Source organism: Saprolegnia parasitica (genome assembly GCF_000151545.1).
Source record: "Saprolegnia parasitica CBS 223.65 unplaced genomic scaffold supercont2.26, whole genome shotgun sequence".
NCBI classification, from domain to species: Eukaryota; Oomycota; class Saprolegniomycetes; order Saprolegniales; family Saprolegniaceae; genus Saprolegnia; species Saprolegnia parasitica.
In genome coordinates this window covers 146,618-173,292 of record NW_012156420.1, presented here as the reverse complement: position 1 = coordinate 173,292, position 26,675 = coordinate 146,618, and the positions used below count along the sequence as shown (strand labels likewise).

General features: G+C 59.5%; 9 protein-coding genes across 9 annotated transcripts; 6 read left to right on the top strand and 3 right to left on the bottom strand.

The window, feature by feature from the left end:
• Positions 1 to 6,048, top strand: SPRG_07174 (hypothetical protein; the record flags this gene model as incomplete). The annotated part of the gene is made up of 11 exons (XM_012345968.1): positions 1 to 2,765; positions 2,826 to 3,104; positions 3,147 to 3,372; positions 3,415 to 3,537; positions 3,590 to 4,042; positions 4,099 to 4,265; positions 4,314 to 5,011; positions 5,056 to 5,528; positions 5,551 to 5,657; positions 5,704 to 5,926; positions 5,971 to 6,048. 11 exons carry the CDS (start codon positions 1 to 3, stop codon positions 6,046 to 6,048), a joined length of 5,592 nt encoding a protein of 1,863 aa, XP_012201358.1.
• A 219-nt stretch (positions 6,049 to 6,267) lies between these two features.
• SPRG_07173 (hypothetical protein) lies at positions 6,268 to 8,128 on the bottom strand. Its single transcript, XM_012345967.1, has 4 exons — positions 7,826 to 8,128; positions 7,687 to 7,782; positions 6,773 to 7,634; positions 6,268 to 6,723 (listed from the first exon to the last, which is right to left on the bottom strand). Exons 1-4 carry the CDS (start codon positions 8,084 to 8,086, stop codon positions 6,344 to 6,346), a joined length of 1,599 nt encoding a protein of 532 aa, XP_012201357.1. The 5' UTR covers positions 8,087 to 8,128; the 3' UTR covers positions 6,268 to 6,343.
• Positions 8,129 to 8,479: 351 nt separating this feature from the next.
• Positions 8,480 to 9,611, top strand: SPRG_07172 (hypothetical protein; the record flags this gene model as incomplete). Its single annotated transcript, XM_012345966.1, has 5 exons — positions 8,480 to 8,796; positions 8,851 to 9,037; positions 9,080 to 9,231; positions 9,280 to 9,502; positions 9,556 to 9,611. 4 exons carry the CDS (start codon positions 8,480 to 8,482, stop codon positions 9,464 to 9,466), a joined length of 843 nt encoding a protein of 280 aa, XP_012201356.1. The 3' UTR covers positions 9,467 to 9,502; positions 9,556 to 9,611.
• A 93-nt stretch (positions 9,612 to 9,704) lies between these two features.
• On the bottom strand, positions 9,705 to 10,911 carry SPRG_07171 (hypothetical protein; the record flags this gene model as incomplete). The annotated part of the gene is made up of 7 exons (XM_012345965.1): positions 9,705 to 9,951; positions 9,999 to 10,064; positions 10,118 to 10,180; positions 10,334 to 10,387; positions 10,440 to 10,508; positions 10,559 to 10,633; positions 10,676 to 10,911. The coding sequence occupies 7 exons, from the start codon at positions 10,909 to 10,911 to the stop codon at positions 9,705 to 9,707; spliced, it is 810 nt and encodes a 269-aa protein (XP_012201355.1).
• Positions 10,912 to 12,899: 1,988 nt separating this feature from the next.
• On the top strand, positions 12,900 to 13,824 carry SPRG_07170 (TKL protein kinase; the record flags this gene model as incomplete). The annotated part of the gene is made up of 4 exons (XM_012345964.1): positions 12,900 to 13,226; positions 13,262 to 13,348; positions 13,390 to 13,495; positions 13,545 to 13,824. 4 exons carry the CDS (start codon positions 12,900 to 12,902, stop codon positions 13,805 to 13,807), a joined length of 783 nt encoding a protein of 260 aa, XP_012201354.1. The 3' UTR covers positions 13,808 to 13,824.
• A 316-nt stretch (positions 13,825 to 14,140) lies between these two features.
• Positions 14,141 to 15,774, top strand: SPRG_07169 (hypothetical protein; the record flags this gene model as incomplete). Its single annotated transcript, XM_012345963.1, has 5 exons — positions 14,141 to 15,118; positions 15,175 to 15,340; positions 15,391 to 15,478; positions 15,526 to 15,646; positions 15,696 to 15,774. 5 exons carry the CDS (start codon positions 14,141 to 14,143, stop codon positions 15,744 to 15,746), a joined length of 1,404 nt encoding a protein of 467 aa, XP_012201353.1. The 3' UTR covers positions 15,747 to 15,774.
• Positions 15,775 to 15,849: 75 nt separating this feature from the next.
• Positions 15,850 to 16,797, top strand: SPRG_07168 (hypothetical protein; the record flags this gene model as incomplete). The annotated part of the gene is made up of 1 exon (XM_012345962.1): positions 15,850 to 16,797. The coding sequence occupies one exon, from the start codon at positions 15,850 to 15,852 to the stop codon at positions 16,795 to 16,797; it is 948 nt and encodes a 315-aa protein (XP_012201352.1).
• Positions 16,798 to 18,121: 1,324 nt separating this feature from the next.
• Positions 18,122 to 20,915, top strand: SPRG_07167 (hypothetical protein). Its single transcript, XM_012345961.1, has 7 exons — positions 18,122 to 19,276; positions 19,326 to 19,700; positions 19,741 to 19,956; positions 20,002 to 20,145; positions 20,199 to 20,416; positions 20,464 to 20,776; positions 20,829 to 20,915. The coding sequence occupies exons 1-7, from the start codon at positions 18,149 to 18,151 to the stop codon at positions 20,859 to 20,861; spliced, it is 2,427 nt and encodes an 808-aa protein (XP_012201351.1). The 5' UTR covers positions 18,122 to 18,148; the 3' UTR covers positions 20,862 to 20,915.
• A 131-nt stretch (positions 20,916 to 21,046) lies between these two features.
• SPRG_07166 (hypothetical protein) lies at positions 21,047 to 25,069 on the bottom strand (the record flags this gene model as incomplete). Its single annotated transcript, XM_012345960.1, has 2 exons — positions 21,047 to 24,946; positions 25,031 to 25,069. The coding sequence occupies 2 exons, from the start codon at positions 25,067 to 25,069 to the stop codon at positions 21,047 to 21,049; spliced, it is 3,939 nt and encodes a 1,312-aa protein (XP_012201350.1).
• Between the last annotated feature and the right edge of the window lie 1,606 nt (positions 25,070 to 26,675).

The window sequence follows — 26,675 nt, the reverse complement described above, 5'->3', positions numbered from 1 at the left end:
ATGGCGGTCGCATCCGACAGCGGCCGGCCGCCGCACCGAGGCGGCGCCGCTCGCTCGTCGACCGGCTCCACGGTCGCACTCGACGAAGAGACACACGGCGAGTGCCACTCGGAGAGCGCGCTCGATGCTGGCTGGGACACGCCGCTCTTGACGGCCGAGAACATTGGCCGGGCGTTCTCGTCCGTCTCGCGAGCGGGCAGCGCGTCGCAGCTGCGCGCCGTGAGCAGCGAGGTCTCGGACTCGCTCTCGCGCATGAAGATGCGCAAGCAAGAGATCGAGATGGCGTCGCTCGTGCACAAGGTCCAGTCGCAGCTTCGCACGATGGAGGACGTCATCAAGGAGCTCCAAAACGAGCACGCGATCAAGAACGAGATGATCAAGAAGCAGATGAACGAGACGAACCGCATCCTCGCCGAGCGCGACCAGCTGCAAATGGAGCTCCGCAGCGCGTCCCAGAAAAGCGCCGCGCCTCTCTCGAACGACATGACGCACCTCCGCAGCTCGCTCCAGTCGTTCATGCAGCAGACGGAGCAGACGCAGTTTCTCATGATGGAGCAGCTCAAGAGCATCGAGGTGAGCAAAGGGTCGCCGCAGCGCCGCCACTCGGTCGACGCTCAAAAGATTGAAACCTCGGTCAAGGCCGCCATGTCCGAGTTCGCCGCGCTGCAGCAAAACATGATGCAAGCGCTGGCGCCGTCGACTCAGCCGACGTCGCCCGAGCAGCCCGAGAAACTCGTCGAGAAGCCCGTCGAGAAGCCGCGGTCGCTTCCGCCTGTAAAGGCCGCGTCGTCGGCGTGGAAGACTGCGTTTTTTGCGATGATTGGCATCTGGCTCGTCACGCTCGGTGTTGGCGCCGCCCAGCACGTCTATGGCCTCGACCTCTACTCGTTTGTCGCCCAAGAGACGCGCGAGATGCACGTTCTGGTCGAGACGATCCAGGAAATCGCGCCGATCCAGGAAATCGAGCCGATCCAGGAAATCGAGCCGATCCAGGCAATCGAGCCGATCCAGGCAATCGAGACGAAAGCGCCCGAAACCACCACGTTGGCCATCGTCGACGACGTGGTCACGGTCCACGTCAACACGGATGGCGCCGTCGACGCGCCCGTTCCGGAATTTGCTGCTTCGGTCAACGCCACAGCTTCGACCGGTCACGACGTCAAGGTCGAAGCACCGACAGGTGCGGGCTTTGGTGCAGCCACGAGCGTTGTTAACGACACACTCGGTGACGTACATAAAGACAGTGAACGCGACAACGACGACGACGTCGCATCGACGTCGGCCCAAGTCGACGCACCCGTCGTCGATGTCAAAAAACAAGTTGTCACAGCGTCCGACGACGTTGTTGTTGAAGCCAAGGAAGTTGTCGTCGAAGAGGAACAACAAGATGAGGACAGCAAGGAAGACACGGTTGTCGACATCAAGAATGACACGGTCAACGAGGTCAAGAAAGACGCGGTCGACGAGGTCAAGGAAGACACGGTCGACGAGGTCAAGGACGGTGCTGTCCAAGAGGTCAAGCAACCCGTTGTCCATGAGGTCAAGCAAGACACGGTAGACGAGGTCAAGCAAGCCGTCGTCGACGTGGCGACGCCGGCCGATGAAACGACCGAGCTTGGCGCGAAAGAAGATATGCCCGAATCCAAGACGGTTGAAGCCGATGAGGTTGTGCGCTCAACTGCGCGTGACGACGTCAATGCCACTGCGACCGCCGAGCCCGCGACAAACGCCACGGAGCTCACTCAAGTCGTCGACGTGGTGGCAGCCGTCGTTGAGGTGGTCACGGACGTCTCGAGCGAGATTGTGGATGTCCATGTCGCGGTCATCGACTCTTCGAATGCGTCCGTCGCCGTCGCCGAGGCTGAATCCCAGAGCAACGAGACCGCCATCGTTGACACCGCCGAGGACGAAGACGTGGTTGATGCAGCCGACGAGTCGACTTCCGTCGTTCCAGTTGTTGATGTCATCGCTACGCCGGTTGATTCCAAGTCCGAGATCAACGACAGCGCACCCGAACGCAACCACACGACTCTGCTCACCGACGACGACCAAGCCATGGACAAGGCGCTTGAAGCCTCACCCGAAGCACCGGATGCGTCCAAGGAAGCGCCGGAAGCCACCAAGGACGAAGTCTCCAAGGATAAGCCGGAAACCTCCGAAGAGGAAGATCCAGAAGCCGCCAAGGAGGAAGATCCGGAAGCCGCCAAGGAGGAAGATCTGGAAGCCACCAAGGATGCACCAGATGCCAAGCTTGTGGCGGCCAACGATGCGCCCGAAATTGCTGCATCGCAAGATGCGGCACTTGTGGCCATTGTCACGCAGTTCAGCGCGTACACCAGCGTCACGGCGCACGCTCTCAACGCGTCGGCCGTGACTTCGCCTCTCAACGTCACAGAAACAACCGATGGCGCCCCCACGGAAGACAACTCTGCGACAACCAACGACGAGCCGGTTGTCGACTCCGACGATGAGCCGGTTGTCCTAAACTCTGTGGATGTGCAAGAGGCTACCCCGATCGAGGCGCCCGTCTCGGACAGCGCGCTTGTCGAAAGCAATCTTGAAGCCACCTCGGACATCCCTTCTGTCGCTGCCATTGAGCCCGCCGACGTCGACGTTGCCTCGGTGCCGGACGCTGCCGCATCCGAGGCCGTTTCCGGCGCCGTCGAAGAAGCGTCTGCAGACGAATCGAAGGCCACGTCGTCGAGCGAAAACAGTCAAGTGCTCAGTGCGGCGGCCAAGGCGCTCGAGTCGCTTCTCGCGGACAAGTAGTCGTCTTTCTAATTTAACGTCGCTTCGATTTGATAGTCTCGAGTGTCTAAATAAAGGATGCCGGCCAAGACAAGCCGGGAGTGCCGGGTGCTGGCGTCGGCCAAGGCGCTCGGGCTCTCGGTCGGCGACGGCGTCTCGGTGGCGGACGGGCTTCGAACCCACAACGCCCCCGTCGACGAAGTCTTCAACAAAGCAGTCTACTCGACGACGCGCCTCTTTCTGCAGCAAATCGTGCGCCACAAGGCGACGCCCAAGCACGTGCGGGCGAAGACGACCGACTCTGCGCCTTTCGCATCGCGCAAATGCATCCTCCTCGCCGACAACAACCGGCACCGGTAGTCCTCCACTCGACTCGAATCGACTCTCATCCATATTAGCCGTGACGCTCTCGCGCTGCAGCTCGACGGCGCCTTCAAGGTGCTCCTCGCGAGCTCGGTCCGGGACGTGCTCCAGGTTGTCCAGTTGTTTACGGTGCACCTGATTTTCGTGCGTGCGGCCATCGGGCGCGACTCGGCGATGACGATGCTCGACGCCCTCCGGCACAAGGGCGTAGCGATCCCGGTCGTCCTCGGCACCTCCCGCTTCCTCGACGAAGACAACCCCGTGCGATAGTTACATATTGAGATCGTATCTCATGCGCGCTAGGCCATGCTTCGCGCGTGCCTTGAGCGCGGCGCGTTCGGGCACTTGGACGACAGTGTGCTGACATCGCACGAGCTGCGCGATCGGCTTCTCGAGCTCATCGGGGCGTTGGGCGCTGTGGACAAGGTGTCGCGATCCATGAGAACAGGAAGAGGATGGACAACTTGTCCTGTTCTAGGAGTGCCACACCTTCAAGAAGGTCGAGTCCAAAGAGGCGCGACGTCGCTCGTCGCTCGCGCTCAAGTCGGGCACGTCGAACTCTGTGCTCTCGTCGATCGTGGCACGCCGAGGCAGCGCACTCGCGTCTATGTCGTCGTCGTCGGCCAACCTCTGCCAGCCCAGCGACCCGATGCTCCAAGTCGTCGACACCAAGATCTACGACCGCCAAATGCTCGTCCAGAAGCGCGCCCAAGTCGCCACCGCACTGCAAGTCGAGCACTCGGCGCTGGGACTCGCGGCGACGCCGGCGCCGTCGCCACTGCCAACGGACCTGCAACGGACGCCCGTGCCCAAGCCGACGCGCGACGACATCAACAAGAACGTGTACACGCATCCGCACAAAGTGGCAGCCGTCGTGCAGGCCTTCGACTACGACCGACGGATGCAGCCCGAAAAGTCCGTCGTGTGCCAAGTACGACATACTGCGAGCCGCCCACCGTTGCTATGGGCTCACCAGTGTATTGCCAGGAGCCGCTGCTGGAGCACTGCTTGGCGTTGGATCCCGTACCGCTGGGTGCAGCGGCCGATAGCCGGCTCAACAAGGCCTACCTCTTCTACGCGCAAGGTCGGTTCGATATGACGATTCATTGGTGCTCGAACGCCCTCGCGACCGAGCCGTTCAACCTTCCAAAATGGTGCACAGCTCGATCGGTGCCACATTTTCACGCTAGAGAGTGTACTAGGGCACACCTGCTGCGAGGGGCTGCGCACGACAAGCTCGGGGACCACGAGCTTGCGCTGCGCGACTTTACTGCCGCCGCTGCCATCGATACCCAGTGCCACGAGGCCCACTTCAATGCAAGTGTCGCCTTGCTCAAGCTTGGCCGCGACAAGGACGCGCTGGCGGCCGTCGAGCGCGCCAGAGCGAGTGCGGGGGATGGTCACCGTACCTACCTTCGCAACTACGCGCTCATTCTTCGGCGCCTCGGTCGGTTCGACGACGCCCGCGTCGCGTACGCACAGCTGGACGCGTCTCAGAGCGACGATACGATCGACGCGTCTCTTGACGGCCTCCTCGAGACCCTGGGGCTCCGCGGAGGCGTGCTCGATGCGCTTTTCTGTCAGTCGCGAGTCGACAAGGCAGGGTTCTTTGCCAAATCTGGCGAGCGCACAGACGACATGCTCGACACGATGGCCGCGGTCCTCCGCAGCTTCGATTTCTTCGTGCGGATGCCCGACGACGTCGTCCGTCGTGTCTGCCAAGCCAGCAACTTTACCGTGATTCGGTGCGGCGACGCGTTCGAGCTCGCTGCCGCCATGCCGTCCGCCTTTTACGTCTGCATCAGCGGCACGCTCAGCGTCCACGCCAACCTCAAGCTCAGCGCCCACGAAGTCGTCGCGACCGCCAGCACGTTGCGGCTGCACGCTGGCGCTATCTTTGGTACGCGATCCAGGTCGCTCTCGTCGACACGGAGAGTCTCGTAGGCTGCGTCGGCTACAGCGTCTCGAACCTCATGATGTACCTCGCCGACGAGCGCACCGAGGTGCTCTACTTGACGCCAAGTGTGTTCAAGGCGACGCTCGAGCCGCAGTGGATCCTCGAGCAGCATGCGCGCTTCGCCACCTTTCGCCGGTCGCCTGTCTTCCGCAGCCTCTCCGACTCGGAGCTCGGCCACATCGTGTCGCACTCGATCCTCGCGCGGTTCACAAAAGGGTCCGTCATCATCGCCCAAGGCATCATCCCCAAGCACCTCTACCTCCTCTACAAAGGCATCTGCCGCTTCCAACAAGCCTTCTCGGACGGACACACCGAGACCTCCGAGAGCACAACAGAGACGACGGCAGTGACGCCGCCCGTGGCTCCGTTCCACCACTTGCTAGCAGACGCGAGCTGGCCGCTGGGGTATACGCGCCCGGCGCCGCGGCTCGCGCCGGCAAAATCCACGCCCCAGCTCGACGTCCGTCGGTCCTTGTCGCGAGCGAAGCGCGCAGCGAGCGGAGGCGCGCTCCCGAATCACGTACGAGTTGTACCCGCCCGCGCTCTTTGGCGAGACAGCGTACTTGGAGGCCTCTCAGAAAGCGAAATGGTGCATCCAATTGAGATTGAGACTATGATGCGACGAATGCCATTAGCTCGATCGTCGCCAACACGCTGGTCGAGGTGCTCGCCGTCGACGTCCATCAGCTCAAGTCGCTTTCGACGGCCAAGGACATCCTCGTCGCGATCGCTCGGCACGCGCCCATGTACGTCGACGCCGCCCGCGCCGAGAAGCTCCAAGCCGACCACGACGCGTGGACCGAAGTCCGGGGCAAAGAAGCGCTCTTGCTCAACAAGGCGCGCTGGCCGATCCAAAAGGTACAGTGTGTTAGCGCAGCAATTCACCAAGGCTTTGAGTCTAGACTCGACTGCGCTTCTTACCCAACGGCAGCTCCCTCGTCTTGCCCGACGAGTGCATCGTCGCAAGCCCTAAACGCTAATCTAATAGACTCTTGCCCTAACTGCGACTTGTGCACTAGTTCCCTACAATCGTATATTTCATTTCGCGCATCTGACATTTCGGACTATAAGACGTCGCCCTCGAGCTCGCATTGCAATTGTGTGGGTAACGAAGCGAGAGGCCACTCTGCGAGCTCGTGAGAGATACCGCACATCGCACGCGCGTCGGACCCTGCGTGTCGACAAAGGCCATGGAGCGTGGCGGCGTCACTTAATGTACATACTGTATTCGAAAGTAGAGTCGAGTTGAGATAGTATTCGAAGATGTAGGCTGGTTTAGGACGCGCTGGGCAGACCGAGGTAGTGCTTGGTGTAGTCGTCCGCGTCAAAGATGAGAAACTTGTAGGCGTTGAAGCTGAGCTCGTTCCCAATGAAGAAATCGTTGAGGCCGTACCGAACCCCCGACGGGCTCTTGTGCGGTCCTCGCTCGAGGAACTTCCCGCTCACGATGCCCGAGTTGCGCTGCTCCGGCTCGTAGATCGAGATGGTGTCGTCGGCCAAGTAAAAGGTCACAATGAACCGCCGCGCCGCTTGCTCGCGCCGACTCGAGACCATGCGCGCGCTAAAGCGCAGGAGCTTGTGGTCGTTCATCGTCATCTTGATAAAGTCCTTCTTCGGTACTTTGGGCACCAGATGCGTCACAGAGCCCATCGAGTCTACATGTCGCCGTGAACACGCTGGACCACAAGATATCAAAACACAGACCTTCTTCGGTGCCGTAGCCCGTGTACGGAGGCGGCGCAGGCTTCTTGTTCTCCTTGGGCGTCGGGGGCGTGTACTGGGGCGACGCAAGGTCGAGGTTCCACGCCTCCTTGTAGTATGCGCGCGTGTACTCGTCCGCGTCGACGAGCTTGAGCGGGCGGCTATAGACGTTGAGCACGGCGCCGACGAAGAGGTCGTCTTCGTTGTAGTAGGCGTCGCGGCCCGTCGGCTCTTCCACGCCGCGATCTTGCTCGTCGTGAATCGCATGCTCCCACGCTTTGAGGAGGCGCGAGCGAGACAGTAGCAGCGGGAACGGATCCCGGCCCGAGTTGGGCCGCTCGATCTCCTTGATCTCGATCGTATCGTCCTCGAGGAAGTAGTTGAGGCTGTACGGCGTGAGGTCGCCGTAGAGCTTCTGCCGGTCGTCGTACTCGCACTCAAAGTGCAGCACTTTGCGCGCGTTGGCGAGGAACTTGGCTTTCTTGGCGCTGTTGAGACCGTGGTTGCCCAGCGTCGCCTCCATGAACGTTTTGAGCGCACTGTTCTTCTTGCCGTAAAAGTGCCCGGGCTCGCCGCCGCAGAGCTTGGAGATCTCGTCCCGCGTCATTGTATATTCGTCTTTCGGAATCTCGATGTTGGGCGCGAGCTCGAACGCGTTCTCGGCGTAGTACTGCCGCGTGAACGCGTCGCAGCTGTAGAGCTTGAAAATGCGGCCGAAGATGGGAAAGTTCATGCCAATAAAAACATCGTCAAAGCGGTAATGACCCGCGTTGTTGGGCTTCATGAGCTTCCCGCGCTTGAGGTACGTGCCTTGGGGCAAGCCCGAGTTGGCGACGCGGTTCTCGATGATCTCGATCGTGTCGTCCTATATGCCGCATCACGCTCGCTTTCTCCCGAGAGCCGCTGTAGTATTCTACCCGCAAGTAGAAGAGCAGCATCGTGCGGCGAAGGCGGAAGAGCTCGGAAGGGCTCTCGTCGACCGTCTCTTCGAAGAAGGCGTAGAAGCGCAGCACCTGCAGATTCGATGAGCTCGCACGTGCACGGATTTCAGCGTACTTTGGTCGCATTCGCCGGCGCAAACTTGCTCTCTTCAAGCTCGGACAGCTGGCCAATGTCGCGCGCAGTCGTCGTGAAGCGGCCCTCGTCGTGCTTGTCCGCGCGCGTCGCGAGCATGGACGGCTGCTGCGGCAGCGACGAGTCGATCATCATGCCCCGCACAAGCTTGAACTTCTGCTGCTTCCCATCCAGCGTGAGCTTGGCGTGGTAGTTGCCGCGGCCTAAGATCGGATTGCTCTTCTGGAAGACATGCTGCGCCATGCTGCTGCTGCTGCTGCTCTCGCGGTTGACTGACAAGTCGCGATCGTTTCGCGCTATTTCTGATGCAATGTACGGTACGATGTACGTACGTTACAATGTACGTTTGTACGTACGCTCAACGGGTCCCGTCCTGTGTTTTAAACACTACCCACGAGGGTGCTTTCAACCACCGAAGCGAAGGCAACCACATCGCTTATGCACTGCCCTCGCCGTAGCATTTGCTACTGCACGATCCCTCCTCTATGTACACTGAGCTTTCCTTTGGCCAAGTCCGCTGCGCGCGCAGAGGTCGCGTGTGGAACGCCACCTGTATAAAACAGAAACGCTGTTTCGATAGCGGTGTATCAAACACCTCCTGGCGCATTGGCAGCAGCCGCAGCGCTTGGAGGCCGGATGGAGCCGCTGCCCGAGACGAGCATACCGTCGTGGCGGCTCGAGAAGCGCAAGTCCAAGTACGCGCAGGCGCGCGAGGTGCTCGAGGCGACCTTCTCGTCCACAGGTGTCGAGTGCGCCGTCCGGTCGCTGGAAGGGCTGTCCTTCCGGAGCTGGGACGAGTTCCACGCGTACCTCGACGCTTACGCCCGCGAGACGCACCAAACCTACACCTCGCGCGATACGAAGCTCACGGCGCGCTACAACAGCGAGCAGACCAAGCGTCGCGTCAAGAACTTCACGCCTGTGCCACCCGAGTTCAAGCACGCACGCGTCCGGTAAGCCGCCGTATGCTGCAACGACCTCGGCTTGATGCGGGGTCGACCATGTAGCTACGACTGCAAGCATTCGCACTCGAACATGTCCAAGAACAAGAATCTGATCAAGGAGACGTGCAATGTGGACGCCGCCAAGCCCAAGCTGCGAGCGTTCTACTCGGCCTGCCCCGTCAAGATGCACGTCCAAGTGCACCGGAACGAAGCCACGCACGACGAGTGGCGCGTCCTCATTACCTCGCACGTAGGAAGGATGTGGGCATGTGGCGCCTTATGCTTTGACTAGTTGAACGTGCACAACCACAACGTGTCGGACGACGCGCAGGCGCCGGTCCGCCTCGGTGTACCAGGCATGCTGCCACTCATGCCCGACGCCACCAAGCGCCAAGAAGCCATGGACGAGCTCTTGGGCTTCTTCGCGACCTACCAAGCCGCAAGGTACGTTTTGCGAGCCCGGATGGCCAAATGAAGCATCATGACGTGCAGGGAAGACCCTGACGCGTTCCAGCGGCGCTACAGCGACCTTCACACGTACATCTACCAGTCGCTCTGGGAAGACACACGCGGCGACCCGATGGACCCGGCCATGCAGCTCTTTCAGAAGCTCCCTCGGCCCCATGTGCGCAACGACAAACGGCCCAAGTTTACGCCCTCGGTGTTTGAGATTTTGTAATAGCTAGAGCAGCCACTCGTTTCGGGCTATACGCATGTACGTTGGATGGGTTACCTCGCCGTCATTGCGCTCATTTTGCTGCGGGCTAGCCCCCAGACGGCGGAACCCAGAAACAACCCTATCCATAGTCGACGATAAACCTTTCACCTCGCCGCAAAAGTATTTCCAAGTTTACCCCAGTGAGGCGTCGAGAGAGTGGTCACACTGGTGGGCAGTCCTTTGACCGATCCGGCGTCATCTAATAGCATTTCGGCTCTCCACCCCGATCAGTTGTGATGTACGCACCCGACACGCAGACAGGGTACTTGGCGTGCAGCATGCGGATCGTGCCCTTGATAGTGTTGACGCAGTAGGCTGCGTCAGAATTGATGCTCTCGACGAGGAGACCGAGCTGCGTTGCCGGATCAAATGCGGGCAACGCGTCCAGAGCCTCGAACGACTTGGTGTCGACAACAAAAAGCACAAAGTTGCAGCCGTTGCACTTGCTACACCGCGGCCGTCAAAAGTGAACCCAGTTGAGCTCACAACGTACAAGAGTTGAAGGCTCTTGGAGAAGTGAACGCGGCTTAGCACGGTGAGTGGGTTTCCGCCAAAGTACCTATGATGTACACATGTATCGTGTACTACGCACTGTAGACGCATCGGTCGCACGCTTTTTGTGTCCGTGTGAGATCCACGTCCTTGAGCACGCGGAGCTGGTTGCGCTCGACAGACCTATTCATTATTGTAGTGACGACGATCGAATCGCAGTATCTCAGTACAAAATCTTGGTGGCGAGGGGCGCGTCGATCAAGTCGGCGATCTGATTGGTCAATCCAACTAGAGCAGCCGCTAAGAATCATCGCCTCGAGGGAAAGTGGTGCGTACAATTCCTCCAGAGAGAGCGGGAGCCCTCTCGGAATCGTGACCAAGCTGCCGTTGCTGACGACGATGCACGTCATAAAGATGCGACCACAAAAATTTCAGGTCGTACAGCTCGGTGAGGCTTAGCGGCCAGCTCACCGAAGGCATCGGACCTTGCATGGGACAGTTCTCGAGACCGCTATCCAGTCGACGCGTCCTGATGACACACACACATCCGCGATCGCGTACAAGACTGTCAGACTCGGCGGCAGCGCAAACGCGGTTGGATCAAGACGAAACCCACTTGAACAGTTTTGCACGAGCCTACGCCAGGCGTCAGTGGTCGAGAGCAACGCAAGGACGTACAGTTTCGTCGCCTCGTACGACGAGAGGTTGCCGATGCTCGCGAGGCGCGTGATCTTGGTCGTGACGGGACTCACCGACCGCCACACTTCGCTGCAGAGCGCATTGACGCGGCAAACCGAGACGCCGGGCGTGCAGTACTTGCCCGATGTCAAGGTATCGCCGGTTGAGTTGGCATACGGACAGGTCGTCGCGACCGCTAGGGCGAGAGGCAAGTGCACCAGCAGCAGTCGCAGCATACTCTCTTGAAGCAATCAGATTCAAAATGGCGCTCGAAAAATCTTTACGAGTCACACGCGATTCGTCCACGACGACGGAGTCGCACGCCTGGTACGGCACCAGCACTCTGCGAGGACGCGCACTCTTTTGTGACACACATCCTTCCTTTCAGTGTCAAGATCGTAAGCCCCAAGGGACGGAATATGAGAATGCAGGTGCTGGAAGGCGAGCGAGGCTCGTGTTGGCGTTCACTGAGTCTTGGTCCAGCAGTGTGTAGCTATGGCACCAGCACGCGAGGCAGCCTCCGTTTACGCCCTTCATAAGTGTAACGTATGTCGTAATCAGCAGATTCTCAACCGACGTACATTTTGACTCCAAGGATCCCGCGGTGGAAGGGTTGACAGTGGGACGACCTCGAGCTGGACACGATGCTGCTTTCCGACAGGCCATCTTATTTTCAAATCCGCGCAGTCGCGAGCAAATGCAGCGCGCCGCCTTGATGCTTGCTTCGGCCGCCGCCACTGATTTCTCGTGTCCGTACCTCTTGTCGCCGTACAACGTATTGACGGCCGGGTCGCTGTGTCCGCCGAGCGCCATCGTATGTCAAGTCGACAACCTGTGCCAAGTGACGTGGACGAGCAGTGGCAGCCATTACAAGTTTGCCGACATTGCGGGCGTCGGTGACTTGCGCCGGTTTCCTCTACAAAAGCTGTACGTCTCGCTACAATTTCGCCTGGTCTAATCAATGGTGTAGGATCATCCAAAACTCGACGACGCACCTCCAGTTTGAAGCCAACTTTCAGCTCCCGCCCATGCTGGCCGAATTGTATGTTTCCATGTGGACTGGTGACGGTTTCAAAACTGACATGTCATGGTGACAGCGGCATCGAGCACTCGCTTTTTCGCAACGCGAGCCAGCTCGACGGCGTCAGCTGGCCGAGCCTCAACGCGATGTACGCCCTACATATAGCTGTCCTACGGACATCCTCTCAAGGGTGCGTGGATAGGTACCTGAATGATGTCAGCCTCGAACGCATCCCCAAAGGTTTACCCAATGTTCTCGCGGAGCTCTGGCTCGATGACAACCGTCTCACGACACTGGACGCGTCACTTCCGAGCGTCACCAGCATCTTGTACATTTGCACGTGCTATACACATGTGTCTTATGGTCATATTTCGGCTGCATAGCTCGGCCGAGCGCAATGACATTCGGTCGATTGCCAACGTGAATTTTGAGTCTGCAACCCGCATGTAGACAAGTATTATCGCGGCTGCAAGGTGCACTTACAGAGTGTACCTTAGCTACTTGTCTGGAAACGCAATCTCGTCTATCACCAACACGACATTTGGCAAGGGTCTTACACTCCTGTATGAGTATCACAGATGCAAGGGCTCATGATTCTGCATTTAGGCAGTGTCCGCAGTGCGTTGCGTCGATGCGGGTCACGATCAGTGCAGACTCGTACGCTGTGCTGCAACACCTCGGGCCATACAACGCCAGTGCCAACACGGGCGTCCATTTTGGGAGCCTCGGCATCACCAACAGCTCGTCGTGCGAGGCCAGTGCCGTCGCCAAGACGCTCGTAGGTCAATACCCCGTGTGCGTTCGAGGTACATCAACCATTCATGCTTGCCTGCAAGACATTGATTACAAGTAGATGCTCCTGGAGTCACGCCCGCGACATCAGCGCCTTCTGGACATCGCAACATACTGGACGACGGACTACCGACAGTATGGGTGGTTCTCTTGGTGCTCGTCGTACTCGTTCTTCTCTGCTGCGTCTATTGCTGCTGCTTCTTTTGCTGCCATCGCGGCAAAGGGGACAGCGCGACGTCGACGCCACCGAGCCAAGCGGCACCGACACCAACAAAGACGACGAACGCTTCGTCACTCGACAACCTCCCCGCACCCTCGTGTCCGACCAACGTCACGATGCCCGGCATCCCGTACGTCCAAGTCACTGACACGTGCCACGTCATGACGGCACTCATGCCGTGGCAGCTCCCGATGGACGCCATCACGTACAGCCACGTGCTCTCGACGGGCGGTCACGGCCACGTCTGGCTCGGCCACTACGAGAACGCACCCGTCGCGATCAAGACGCTCCGCAATGTGCACTCGTCCGCGGCCCAAGCCGCCTTTGCGCGCGAGATCCAGCTCATGACGTCGCTGGCGTCCCCGCACATTGTCTCGTGCCTCGGTGTCACGTGGTCGCCGGACGGTGACCTGCGGCTCGTGGTCGAGTACATGGACCAGACAGACCTGCGCGAGTTTCTGCAAAAGACGAATCCGATCTCGTTTCCGTGGCCGCTCAAGGTCGCGTCGCTGACGAGCGTCGCGGCAGCGCTGGCGTACTTGCATGCTCGCAGCATCCTCCACCGCGACCTCAAGTCCAAAACATCCTTCTCGACACAGTCAAAGGCACCAAGCTCATGGACTTTGGCGAAGCGCGAGTGGTATCACCGAGCTACTAGATCATTTCGCTGACGTGCAGTAGGAAGCGCCCGAGACGATGACCGCGGGGGTCGGCACGTGCCGCTGGACGGCGCCCGAAGTACTTCGGGGCGGTCGCTACAGCGTCGCCGCTGACATTTACTCGTTCGGTACAGTGATTTGCTGGCAACAAAGCAGAGCTCATATGCAGCGTACTAGGCATGGTCATCGCCGAGATGGACGCCCACAACATCCCGTATGCACTCGAACGAGATCCGAGCACGGGGGCGCCGCTGGTCGACGCGATGATCGTAACGCGCGTGCTGCAAGGCTCTCTTCGCCCGGTCTTCTCGGCGGCGTGTCCAGCGTGGCTTCGAGATCTGGCGCTGCGCTGTGTGGAGGCAAACCCTCAGAGTCGCCCAACAGCCGCAGACCTTGGCGCGCTCTTACGCCGTGGTGACCATGGACATATGGCTGTCTGAAGAGCAATACATCAGTGTACCCGCGCTTTATTCTACGAGCACTGGAGTCTCACACTACATGCACATACGAGGAGAGAAAGGCGGGACCTCGGGGTACAAGTTGTCTTTTCAATATTGCCTTAACCCTCGGAGCTGGATACCACGTCGCTCACCACGCATGCAAGGTGACTGCAACTGCTGTCGACGGCGCCTCGCGAAGTTGATAATACACCGCCGACGACGTCTACTGTGGTTGCATCGCCTCGTCGCATCCGTCGCGGATCGTGGCCACTTCAACCGGCGCGCCATTGACCGCCTCTGTATCCGAAAATCCGGATACCGTGGCACATTTCCATGCCGTGGGCTGCCAACAACAACCAGGCGGGCGAGCTGCGCCTGCCATCGCACGCCGCCTTCCTCAAGAGCCAAGGCGCGCCGGCACCGTCGCAGACGTTCCGCGCGCAGCTCTACCGCCATGACACGCCGTTCGCCGTGTACTTGCATCCGAGCCACGCGCCGGCCGAGGCCAACGACGTGCTCTTCGTGCACCCGCGCACGCACGCGCAGTTCGTGGCGCAGGCGCGCTTCCTCGCCGACGTACCGACCGATGCGATCTGGTGCAGCGACGAGCAGCTCATCAACTTCGAGCTCTGCGACGACCAAATCGACACATGGCGCTGGTACAATGCGTCGAAAGACCCGGTTGCGGCCTCGATTTCGCTCGAGATTCGACCGCTGTACAAGGCGTCGTCGCCCGAGACCATTGACGTCGCTGCCGTGATTGACGCCTTCCTTAGCGCCGGCGCCGGCAAGATCGTGACCGAGAACGAGCGCGTCGTGCTTATGCTGGGCGACAAAAACGCGAGCTACTTTCTCCGCGTCCTCGACATGGACGCAGACGATCCGGACGAGACCGAGTTCAGCATGCCCAACGTCTTCCGCGCCAAGGTCTCGACGGTCACGAACGTGCTGCTGGCGAAGGAAAATCCGGCCGATGACAGCTACGCCCTTATCAACGATGTCCGCACGTCGCATGTGGCGCCCATCACGGCCAAAGGCGAGGTCGTGGACGTCTGGACCTCGGACGACGAGATGTTTCCCGTCAAGAAGAAGCTGCTCTGGCCGTGCATCAAGCTCACGTCGGCCGTCATGGCCGGCTTTGGCGTCCATAAGGACAAAGAGAGCGTCATCCACGTCGACGTCGACTGCTGCACGTTCGATCGCGTCCTCCTCTACCTCGAGCACTCTGTCTTGTATCCGGACGAGCCGTTCCAGTTTGATCCAAACGTCACCGACAGCCTCCTTCAAGCTGCCATCTCGATCGGCTGCCAAGTACTACTTCAAAGTACTACCTCGTCTAGCTTGTCAACCACGTGTGTGTTGTGTAGGGCCTCGAGGACCTCTGCCGGATGCGCCAGGGCGAGTTCTCGTCGCGCGTTCGCAAGCAAGCGATTCCGTATTCGCTGGTCGTCGAGAAGAACGCTGGCAACGACACGTGGCTCATTATGGACGGCATGGTGCTCGATATCACGCGCTGGCTCCCCGAGCACCCTGGTATGGCTGTCTCTTGTCCATATCCAACGACGAGTACGACGCCATGGTAGGCGGCTCGCACCTTATTCCAGCCGAGGCGCTCAACATCGACTGTGTGGGCATGTTTGAGATCTACCACGCGTCCAAGGCCGCCTTCCGGTATCCATATATCGTCTGGCGTGGACTTGTGAGCCACCAAATGCTAGGTACTTGAAGCAGTTTTACATTGGCGAACTCGACAAGAAAGAGCGCGCGGGGGTGCCCAGTGGCCACTCGAACCCGCGCATTCCGCTGCCGTCGCAAGGCTTCCTCGACCTCCTCGCTCAGGTGCAAAGCCAATATGTATACAATTCGACGCTGAGGCTCGATATTGTAGTATACCAAGTGGCGCATCGAGCCCGAAGCCATCGTGCACATTAGCTTTTAAACCATGGATTCAAACTGTTTTAAACACCTGTTTCCATCTCAGTTCTTGTTTTGAACATCTCAGTATCGAATCTGCGCACTTGAAGAGAAGGTCCATGACCGCGATGCACGTCCTGGGGTCGGAAGACCTCGTCGCCCTCATTGCGAGCTTCCGCGATGGCCTCCTGCAGGCGACGTTCGAGCTCAAGAGAGCCTGCCGCGGCTGCTCGGTGCACGTCGAACGTGCCCCGTACGAGGCCTACCACGCCCGCTTCCAGCCATGGTTTGCCCGCTACGGCACGTCGCAGCTGCTCAAGCTCTGCCAAGTGCACCTCTTCGTATACGCCCTCGACTATGCCAACATGGACGTGCTGCGCTGGTTCCATACGACCCATAATCTTGCGTGGGGACGCGCCCCGTTTGGCTGGGACTTGCGGCTCCTCGATGCGTACTTTTGCCCGGACATCGACTCGCGCTACTACTTCAGGACGGTCGGATCCTCGACGCTCTATGCGCACCCACAGGTCGTGACCCAAGCGGCGATACGCAACCACGTCGAGATCCTCGCCATCTCGCTCGAGATTCAGTGCAACATGCGCAGCGTCTGGATCGAGACGTGTCGCCATGGCCACGTCGCGGTCGCCGAATTTGCGCAGCGCGCAGGCTTCATCGGCTGGTCGTATCAGCACCTCAACGTCGCCGCGCGCCATGGGCACTTGGACTTGATCCGACACTTTCACGAAATGGACTTTAACGGCTTCAACGCGGCGACGATCCGCGCCGCCGTCGACAGCGGTAACCTCGCGCTCGTCCAGTTTCTTCTCGCACATCGACTCGAGGTGACGCTCGAAGACGCCATGTGCCAAGCCGCTGCGAGCAGCCAGCTCGACATTCTGCGCTGGCTCGTCACGCAGCCGACAGCGCCGTTCTACATGCGCAAGGTGCTCATGGCTGCGTGCGCCAACCTCTGCAACGACGTGCTCGCGTACCTCGAGCACGAACATGGCTTGCAGCCGCCACCCGCGGAAACGAAGCGCCTATCTCGTCGACGCCAGCGCCAGCGCACCTCGTAATGTGCTGCCATTTATGGTGCATTCTCTTCAAAAGTCCTCTTCCTCGAACGCATCGAGATAGTTGGCGTCGCGAAAGCATGACCCTAGTCGCTAAGTACTATATATATCAACGTGTTCCGCGTTATCTTCCTTAAAAAGAGTTCGCATACGTAGTGCTACGCCTGAATGCGTGGGAGTTGCAACCAGCACTTGGTCGTTGGGAGTATCTAAGTACTGCGGTCGTATTTTAGGAAGCAGTGCTGGGTACTGCCAGCGTGACCCATGCAAGCTCTCGTGGGCTAGCACAAGGACGCTATTAGCGGCGACATGCAAGCGCTGGCCTTTGTTGCCTCGTGGCACTTGGAGCTTGAGGCCGAGGTTGCACTCGGATCGATCCGAAATGAAATCGCTTCGACGTGAAACAGTGTATTGCTGGAAAACCTATTTTGTCCGAATTCCGCACGAAATGTCCGAAATGAGAAACAGAATATCATTTGGGGTCCACTGTAGTGGATATTTACGGTAAATATACGGCAGATTATGCGGATTTGCACGCGCCATTCGTCGTTTGATTTTCGACGTTGACATCACAAATGAGAATGAGGTTCGTTCTCGAATGGGCTCGTATGAACCCTCTTCATACTGGATGACGTGCAATTATCATCGCATGAACCACCTGGCGAATTCGTCCGAGGCGTATGCAAACACCGTGCGTGGTACGGTACATGCGAGCTCTCGTCCAGCGACAGCCTTTCCCACGCGCCTTCCAACCCAATAGTTGTTGGAGTCCTCCGCAGTATGGGACAAGATAGGGCTGCACCAGCGTGCGTACAGTACAGTGCAGATACGAGGACTTCCTCAAGACGTTTGTTTAGCCACGCCGTTTCAAAGCCAGATCCATCCCAATGAGAACCAGAACATCTCGTTATCTCGAGTACCAGTAGAAGAGCTCTGGGTGTCGACTTGATGCAATCCGAAGCATTCACTACACTTGCTAGCTCACCGGCATCTGCTTTTTATGATGGAGCGACAAGATCGAGTCGTCGCTCGCAAAGTGGCTCGTTCGACGAGAATACGGTAGCTCTTCGTTGGCAATGGGTTGCGCGATGCGCAGTCTCGAACCCTCGACCAGTGGAAATACCTTAAGTAGATATAACAAATAGATATAATATGCTATAAGTATAATGGGTTGACGCAGTCGAAGGACCGCGCCTGTCGTGGCAGCCGCGGTCCTCGGTATACAAACACCAAGAGTAGCGATCCTATTGGGTCAGTCGGCCAACTTTTTTTATTTCGCATACAAATTGCCAGCTAGCATAAAACCGCGCGTAAAAAATAGATTCGAGCTTTGCGGTGCCATTTCCGGAGAGACATGGAGCAGCCGCGGAGTCCGTCGCCGGTCCCGCGCCGCAGCCCGTCGGACCAGATCGAGCACCTCACGCAGCACATGTCCATGAAGGTCGCGACGAGCGTGCTCGCCGAGATGAAGCTACGCTCGCGCAGTACCGTCTCCATGGCGCGGGGCGACTCGTACGCGAGCAGCAACTCGAGCAGCAACGGCGACGACGACAGCAGCGACGGGTCGTCGCCCGAGACGTCGCCCATGGCCGCCGTGGCGCCGCTTCGGTCGCCGCGCCACGCCGACCCGGAGGCCGGCGATGCGTCGTCCACGGAGGCGCTGCTCATGCCGGGCAAGGCGTTCCTCCAAAGCTTCTATGCGTTCCTCAAGGAGCACCGCAAGTCACTCCGCCAGCGCAACCCGCGGCTTCAGGTCGTCCTCAACCCCCCGTGTCTGCACTACCTCGAGCACTGCTTCTACGCGATGCTCCTCCCGCTCTACGGTCCCGATGCGACCTGCGTCCTGCAGTGGGAGACGAAGAAAGACGCGCCGGAGGTCACGACCGACGACGCGCCGCGCGGAATGTCCAAGACGCAGCGGATGCTCAAGCTCGCCGGTTTCGTGCTCCACATCGTCGACCTCCATATCCAGACGCTACCCGACTCGCTCTGCCTGCCGTCGCAGTGCAACCTCGGCCTCTTCTCGTCCCTTCTGTACCTTCGCCTCGACAGCATGCCCCTCGACTTGATCCAGGGTCTATGGAGCTTCAAGAAGCAGCTCCTCGAACTGACGCTACTGCACATCCCGCTACGCTCTGTCGCGGACGTCCTCGGAAGCATCGAGCCGTACGAGGCGACGGACGCCGGCAGCCCGATCTGGTCGTCGCTAACATCGCTCGGACTCATCGACTGCGGCCTCACCAAGCTCGACGCGGCGCTCGCCCTCGCACCGTCGCTCACGCAGATCAACTTGTCCTCGAATATGCTGACGTCGCTGTCGCACTTGGAGAACTGTCCGCAGCTGTCGCATGTCAACGTCAGTGGCAACGCGCTTCTGCATTTGGACGGTGCGCACCGGAGCCTTGCGAACGTCACGTCGCTCGTGCTCCATACGAACGCGCTGGCGAGCGTCAAGGGCATCGCCAAGATGTACGGTCTACAGGTACATAGACACATTGTCCAACACAACGTGCGTAACGACAAAGGACTAGACACTCGACCTCGGCCACAACGCGATCCCGTCGCTTTCGGACGTGGCGCCACTCGCAGCGCTGCCGCTGCTGCAGTACCTCACGCTCACCGGCAATCCGTTCGAGGTGGACGAGGAAGCCTACCGCTGCGAGGTGCTGCAGCTCTTTGGAAAAGACGTGCTCCTGGACAGCGAGCCGTGGACACCGTCGGAGCTCCAGCGCGGATCCTTTCAGCGGCGCAAGTCGCTGGCGGTTGTGACCGAGGTCGACTGCGCGCCCATGGAGCCGCCATCGAGCGACGGAAGACGCCATCACGAAGCGCGTTGGCACAATTCGCTGGCGCCCGCCAAGCTCCACGACGTTGTCGCGCGCGTTGGCATGACCTGCGTGCTTCTCGTACACCCGAGTCAACTGCGCTCGACTCATGGTGTTGTAGGTGGTCGCGCAGGCCATCGCCACGTGTCTCTGGGCCCGCGACGAAGAGAGCGAGACGTTTACAACCCTCGTTGTCAGCGGCATCGGCGGGACCGTCCTCCTGCTGGCGCTGCCACTCTCGCTGCTCACGTATGTGCTGCAGCAAGCGCACTTGACGTCGCCACCCGCGCCTCCCGCGAGCTCCATGGGGTCGCCCAAGCCCCCTCTCTCGCCACGCGTACGCCTCCATTTGGATCGACACGACTCCACATCGGCTCTGTAGATGCAACGCGAGCTCGCTGCGAACCACATGTTTCCAACTGAAGACGACGACGACGAAGCAGACGCGATGCGCGCATCAACCTCGACAGCATGCTCGCTCAGCGTTTGGTCGACGGCCTTGGAAGTCCTCGTCGACAACGCCGAGGTATCCATGTGTCTTGTATCGCACGAAGCCATACGCATGGTGTATCCCGCTAGCACATGCCGCTGCAAGATTTCTTGGCCATGTGCCGAGAGACCGCGGGTCTCCTGCATCTTTTGGGCCCCACGGGCGCGTTTGCGCTGAAGTCGCTCACCCCCGAGCTCGCTCGTTTGGACATCGCGTGGCGGAACACGGCCAAGGACGCGGACGTGACGCTGCAGGCGCTCATGGGCGCCGAAGCCCCCGACACGGACGGTCGCGACGACGTCACGAGGTAGTTGGTTGTGGCAACAAGTCCGAGTGTCGTTGACAAAAGAATAGCACGGTGCTGCGCATCGTCCCCGTCCTCGCGTACGTCAAGAACCTCTGCCTGGAGATGGAGAAGGACCGCGACCTCTCGCTGCGCCACTGCGCGTCCAAGGCGTACTTAACATCGCTCGCCAAGCAACAGAAGCACGCGTGGCTCGTCCAGAAGGCCGTGCTCTCGGCTATGCAGCTCAACCCGATGACGCGCGAGAGCCTCGTCGGTCTCTGGCGGCCGCACGACGGCATCGACGACGACGATGACGACGCCGAGGCATCGCTCATCGAAGAGCGCCTCCACGCGTGCGGCCACATGCTCGACATTGTGTTGGTATGTTTCCATATGCATTGTTTTGATATGGGACTCAGCACGGCGATGCTAGCGGCACCTCGAGACATGGTACGAGTCACTTTAGCATCTATGCCATGCCGTTATACATGGGTCGTCCTTGATTTTCAGCAATATTTTCTGTGGGTTCGTTGGTCTCGTACATGGGACTCATGTTGCTTTTGCGTCTCTTGTACGGGGTGGACCACGCATACCAAGCTCCCACTGCCATCAACTCCACAACTCACAAAGTTAGATGTGACAAGTCTTCCTCTATTTCTTCTGGTGGTTGGCGAAGCGAAGTGCGATGGCATTCAGGACCAAGACACCGGCGATCCAGCCGAGCGTTGCGAGCGTGTTGGTGCTGGCGTCGTCGTACTTCATCTCGTACATGCCCTCGACGTAGTCCTGGAGCGTGATACTCGAGACGTTGCCCATCGCTTGGAGGACACTCGGCGGCACGTGCGAGAGCGTCTTGCAGCCGAGCTGCGTCGACTCCGTGCACTTGGCAAACGTCTCGGCAGCCAAAATGGCCATGCTGAATTTCGGTGGCACACCGTGGTAGAGCCAGCGGTAGCCGCTCGGGATCTGCGCCGCTGGCGGTGCAAAGCCCATAAAGAGCATAAAGATCGAGTTGAAGAGGAAGCCGACGAGGCCAGCGATGTCCACGTCTGGCAGCACATAGGCAAGCAGCTGGCCAAAGTAGACGTGGAAGAGCACCATGAGCGAGAGGTTGAAGCCGTAGTACAAGCACGCGCCGACCGACTCACTGAGACCCACGAACGGGTAAAAGATGATGGCGAAGGCAAAGGTCGAGCCAAAGACGTGCGGGAGCTCGGCCAGCGTCGACGCGACAAAATAGGCCAGCGCCGAATACGTCTGTGACGCGCGCTCACGGTAGAACGCGCCGCGGTCGTCGACCATGAGCACCATGACGGGGAAGAATGAGACGAGGCTGATGAAGACGGACGAGAGGTAGATCATGCCGAGGCCGCCGGTCGCGCCCGAGAAGGTGGTAAAGTCCACGCGGTTGTACAAGAGGCCAAAGAAGACGGCGAGTGCGATCGAGATGAGGCCGCGCGTGTTGTTGTACGACGGCGTGCGCCAGTGGAGACGAACAAAGCGCCGCAGCAGCAGACTCAACTGTGTGTTGAAGGCAGCGGCGCGCTTGGAGCCAAACGTGAGCGCCTCAAGCTCGGGGTGCGGCGCAGCGTAGACCGCAAGACCGTCCACGAGAGCTTGACGCTCCGCCGAGGATGCAAACGCCTTCACAAAGTCAAGCGCTTGCGACCGCGCTTCGACGCCGGCGCCAATCACGTCGAGCATCCATGCGGCAGGGTTCATACTGACTGCGATCGGTGGCGTGCCCGGGAGCGATGCAAAGTAGCTGATCAAATGGACGGCCTTGGCGCCGAGGTCGCCAAAGAAGACGGTCTCGCCGCCGCGCTTGAGGAGAAGAAGCGAGTCAAACATCTCAAAGACCTCGGCCGACGGCTGGTGGATCGTGCAGACGACCGTGCGACCCGTCGATGCGATCTTGCGGATGCCGGCCATGACGATCTTGGCTGAGCGCGCATCAAGGCCCGACGTCGGCTCATCGAGAAATAGCACGGACGGTGCGGCCGCAAGCTCGACGCCAATCGTCAGACGCTTCATCTGCTCGACGGACGACCCGCGGATGATCTTGTCGCCGATCGTGTCGAGCCCAAGGAGCGACAAACACTCTTCCGCGAACGCGAGCTTGTCGGCAGCGGTAATGTCGTCCGATTGCCGCAGCATGGAGCTAAACTGGAGCGCCTCGCGGAAAGTTGCCGACTCGGAGTGCACGTCCATCTGCTCGCAGTAGCCCGTCGACCGACGAATCGCAAGGTCCGTCGCGATGTGGCCGTTGAGCTTGATCTCGCCATCGATCTTGCCGCTCGTCTTGCGCCCGGCGATGACGTCCATCAAGGTGGTCTTGCCGGCACCGGACGCCCCCATGAGCGCAGTGACCGTACCCGGTAGCGCATAGCCGCTGATAGACTTGAGGAGCTGCAAGTCGGGCTCGCCCTTCGTCGGATTGGGCACTGTGTAGCTCAAGTTTTCAAACGTCAACGTCACGGGCACGACCTCGCGGGGGGCCACCGATATAGCCACAGCAGGTGTCTTGGGCACCGCGAGATACGCGCTGTCGTCGTCATCTGTGGAAGAGCACCCGTCAATAGAGCTGGTTCCGACCACGTGGCTGTGATCCGTGTCGTCAAAGCGAACGTACTCGAGAATGAGATACGCCAAGAAGAGAAAGGCGACGTAGCAGCCCGCGAGATACAAGACGCCATACCAGATCCACGACCGGTCGGTGCGAAGACCGTACTGCTCGAGGAGCGCCGTGCCCGCCGAGGTGCTGCCGGTCGTCGCGCAGTAGTCGATGCCGCCGAACGCGCAGTCGTTGAAATCGGATGCCGTGTACTGATTGATTGTGAGCGCGCGAAGAGACCATGCGAGCGGGTCGATCCAGTAGAGCCAAATGAGGTAGTCGGGAATGTCCTTGGCCGAGATGATAAAGCCCGCGAAGACGACAAAGATGAGAACGCAGAGGAGCGCGACGGGGTCGGCCACGAGCATGTTGGGCGACGCGACGCCAACGACGAAGAACCACGTTGAGAAGACGAGGTTGGTCAAGAAGAGCACGAGCAAGTACGTCAGAAACGACGTCGCGTCGGCGGCGAAGCCCGTGATCCAATACAGGATCGAACCAAAGACCACTGTCTCGGCCAAAGCAAACGGGATCTGCGTCGCCGCATGCGCAATCACGTACGAGGACGTCCGGTGGAACTGCGACGCGCGCTGCTTGTAAAAGACGGCCCGGGCGTCGAGGATAATCGGTAGCGTCGGCACCTGCCCGACGGCGAGGAAGAGCACCGCCATGAAGATGACACCGAGGACCGTCGTCACCTGCGACGGATCGACGTCGTAGAACGTCGTCGCGTACAAGAGTCCCATGATGAGCACCAAGCCGAGACGACCTTGGACGAGCTCGGCGTTGCGGAGGTAAACGCGCAGCTGGCGCGACGCAATCAACATCGTGCTGGCGACAAATGGCTCGGCAAAGGGCGCAATGGGCGAAAGCGGCGGCAGCGACGTCTGCTGCATACGCGCTAGCATGGCTGCATGGATCGACGAGCTCCGAAACGCGGTGGCGAGCTCTTGAGCACTCATGGACGGACCGAGCAGGTCGGGCGAGCCAATGTCGACGAGGAAGTCGGGTACGTCGCGGTGCGGCGGGCAGTGATAGCCCAGCGCCTCAAAGTAGGGCATGCACGCGTCGCGCGGCCCGTGGTACAAGGTGTAGCCGTCGTGCAAGAGCAGAATATTGTCAAAGAGATTGTAAACGTCTTGCGCCGGCTGGAGAAGCGCGATCACCACCGTCTTTTGAAGCGAGCTCGCAAGGCTTTTCTGGGCCGACACGATATCAAACGTGGCAGCCGCGTCGAGGCCGGTGCTGATCTCGTCGAGGAACGCCGCGCGCTTGAAGCCAAACTCCATCTCGCCCATGGTCACGCGCTTGCGCTCGCCGCCCGAGACGCCGCGAAGCATACTGTTGCCGACGACCGTGTCCTTGCAGTGGTCGAGGCCCAACTGGCGCTCCACGAGGTCTGGCGCCGCCGCTTCGATGGACGCCAAGAGCGGTGTCGCGTGCGGAGGCACCGCCGACAGCTGCTCGCGACTCGTGACGCAGCGCGAAGCAAACGAGAGCGTCTCGCGCACCGTGAGCGTCGGGTAGTGCACGTCGCGCTGCGCCACGTACGACGTCCAGCGCGCCAAGTGTGGCATGTCCGAGACACCATTGTACGTCAGCTGCCCGTCAATGCGAAGGCTCTTGGTGGCGTTCACCTGGCCGCTCAATAGCTTGAGGAACGACGACTTGCCCGACCGCGGCTGGCCGAGCACGAGCGTCATGGTCCCCGGCATGAGCGCACCCGTCATCGGGTGCAGAATGTCTTTGCGCACGGTCCGCGACGGCTGGCAGAGGCCACGCACCATCGAGGTGACGTCGCTCACGAGCGTTGGCAGCTCTTGGCGCGTCATGAGCGGAACGTCGGCCGAGAGCGCGAGGTCCGTGAAGCGGATCTCGAGCGGCGGCAAGACATCGCCGACCGCGGCTTTGATCTTGTTGTGGTAGGCGGCCGTGCCCTGGGCGAGAAGATCATTTGCCGGGCTGAGTCATCCTTGGCGCTGGCAATTTGGGAAATGAGCGTTTGAGCCTGTCATACCCACCCCAACGTTGGTCGGCGAGTACGTGTCGACGCACGCCATCTTCGTGTGCAATACGGGTTTTGTCAAAACTTTAGAAGATACACTCGTGGATAGAACCGGGCTAGGTGATGTGTTGATGCTCCGGTGTCAACAGCGCCAGTGACTAACCAATGTACTGCCCGCCGAACTGCGCGCTTTGATTGGCTACAACTATTTTCATAAATATTTCGACCAATCAGACGATGGTATTGGAATGTTGAGTACACGCCGTCGTGATAGCTCACATGTTGGTAAATGGGGCAGACAGCGTGCACTCATCCACGCTGCGCAGCGAATGACAGTTGAGTTTCGAGCTGAGTTGTGGTAGTCGCGTTGCGTGAGCAAGAAGGAAGGACTAAACACAGTTAAATCTGTGAGTGTCATTAGTCACAAAACCAGTCTGGACAACAACGCAAAACTTGTGAGTTGTTGTCATGCTAATTGCAAACGGGCGTGCATCAATGGTATTGTTGCACCCAGCGGCGTCCGAGAAATCAATATACACATAATACCGACGCGCTCTTCGTGAAGTGTTTCCGCAAGGGGCAAGCTGATGTTATAAGAGTCAGGTCGCGAAATCCCATACTTTGTCCTTGGATTTGCATCAAGCTGCTCCGCTCCTACCATCGCTGCGGTGCACCACAATTGTACATGTTGCAACCCATGATCTCTCTACAGCTATTCACCAACTACAGTCAACGGGACCCCACCGTTCACAATACAGAGGTCGAATGTCGAAGGGTTACACCGATTCCGACGCTTTCCGCTGAACACAATGCTACACGATAATTACGGGTGAGCTCTCGATGCTCTTCTGTTGCCGCTGTGCTCATTGAACTGTCTTGTAGACGCCGCGGCGCTATCAAGTGTTCTGTGCTTTGACACAGGCCTTTCTTGGGATCGACATTGATATATTGATATTTTACGATCCAACTCGGACAGCTCAAACATTGGCGGTCGCACTCAGCGTGCGCGTGAACAAGCGGTTCGGTTCTCCGTGTCGACACCAAAAACGTTGCCGTTGTAAGATGTGAGGCATTTCCAGTCGCCGGGCAGCGACTGCCAGCTAAAGACAGAAGCTGGCAGCGGGCACTGACTCGCCTGCGGTGTGTCCTTGGCTTTGTACACGGTCCACTGCGCGTACGCGCCGTCCGACCAGCTCTTTACATGGACAAAAGCGGAATCTGGGTAGCCGGCGCCGCCGACGCACCCATTGCATCGGGCAAGGAATCGCTCCGTGTCGCTCTGGAGCCCGATCTTGCCGTTGCTCGCGTCGACGCACTTCCACTGCGTCCACGGCGTCGATGGGTCGGTGCTGTGCACGAACGCTTGGTCCGGGTATACTGCCGTGGGCGCGCACCCATTGCAGCGCGCGAGATATTTTCCTGAGTCGGCCTGTAGTGTAATTTTGCCGTTGCCGACGTTCTTGACCGTCCACCGAGCGTACCCGGCGTCCGCCGCCCACGGATCCGAGACGTGTGTAAAGGCCGAGTCGGAGTAAGCTGCACGCGGAACGCAGCCGTTGCAGCGACCGAGATACGTACCCGTGTCCGACTGCAGCTGAATGACGTCGCCATCCTTGAAGCAGCACTGCGACGGAGCCTTCGCTGATGCCGTTAGCGATCCG

Bases quoted from the DNA above. Each gene is read 5' to 3' on its own strand.
- SPRG_07173 (XM_012345967.1), bottom strand. From the start codon at position 8,086: ATGGCGCAGCATGTCTTCCAGAAGAGCAATCCGATCTTAGGCCGCGGC. The intron at 7,783-7,825 runs GTACGCTGAAAT...TCGAATCTGCAG, and splicing joins CGCCGGCGAATGCGACCAAA to GTGCTGCGCTTCTACGCCTT. The intron at 7,635-7,686 runs GTAGAATACTAC...TGCGGCATATAG, and splicing joins TGCTGCTCTTCTACTTGCGG to GACGACACGATCGAGATCAT.
- SPRG_07167 (XM_012345961.1), top strand. From the start codon at position 18,149: ATGGAGCAGCCGCGGAGTCCGTCGCCGGTCCCGCGCCGCAGCCCGTCG. The intron at 19,277-19,325 runs GTACATAGACAC...ACAAAGGACTAG, and splicing joins CCAAGATGTACGGTCTACAG to ACACTCGACCTCGGCCACAA. The intron at 20,417-20,463 runs GTAGTTGGTTGT...ACAAAAGAATAG, and splicing joins GGTCGCGACGACGTCACGAG to CACGGTGCTGCGCATCGTCC.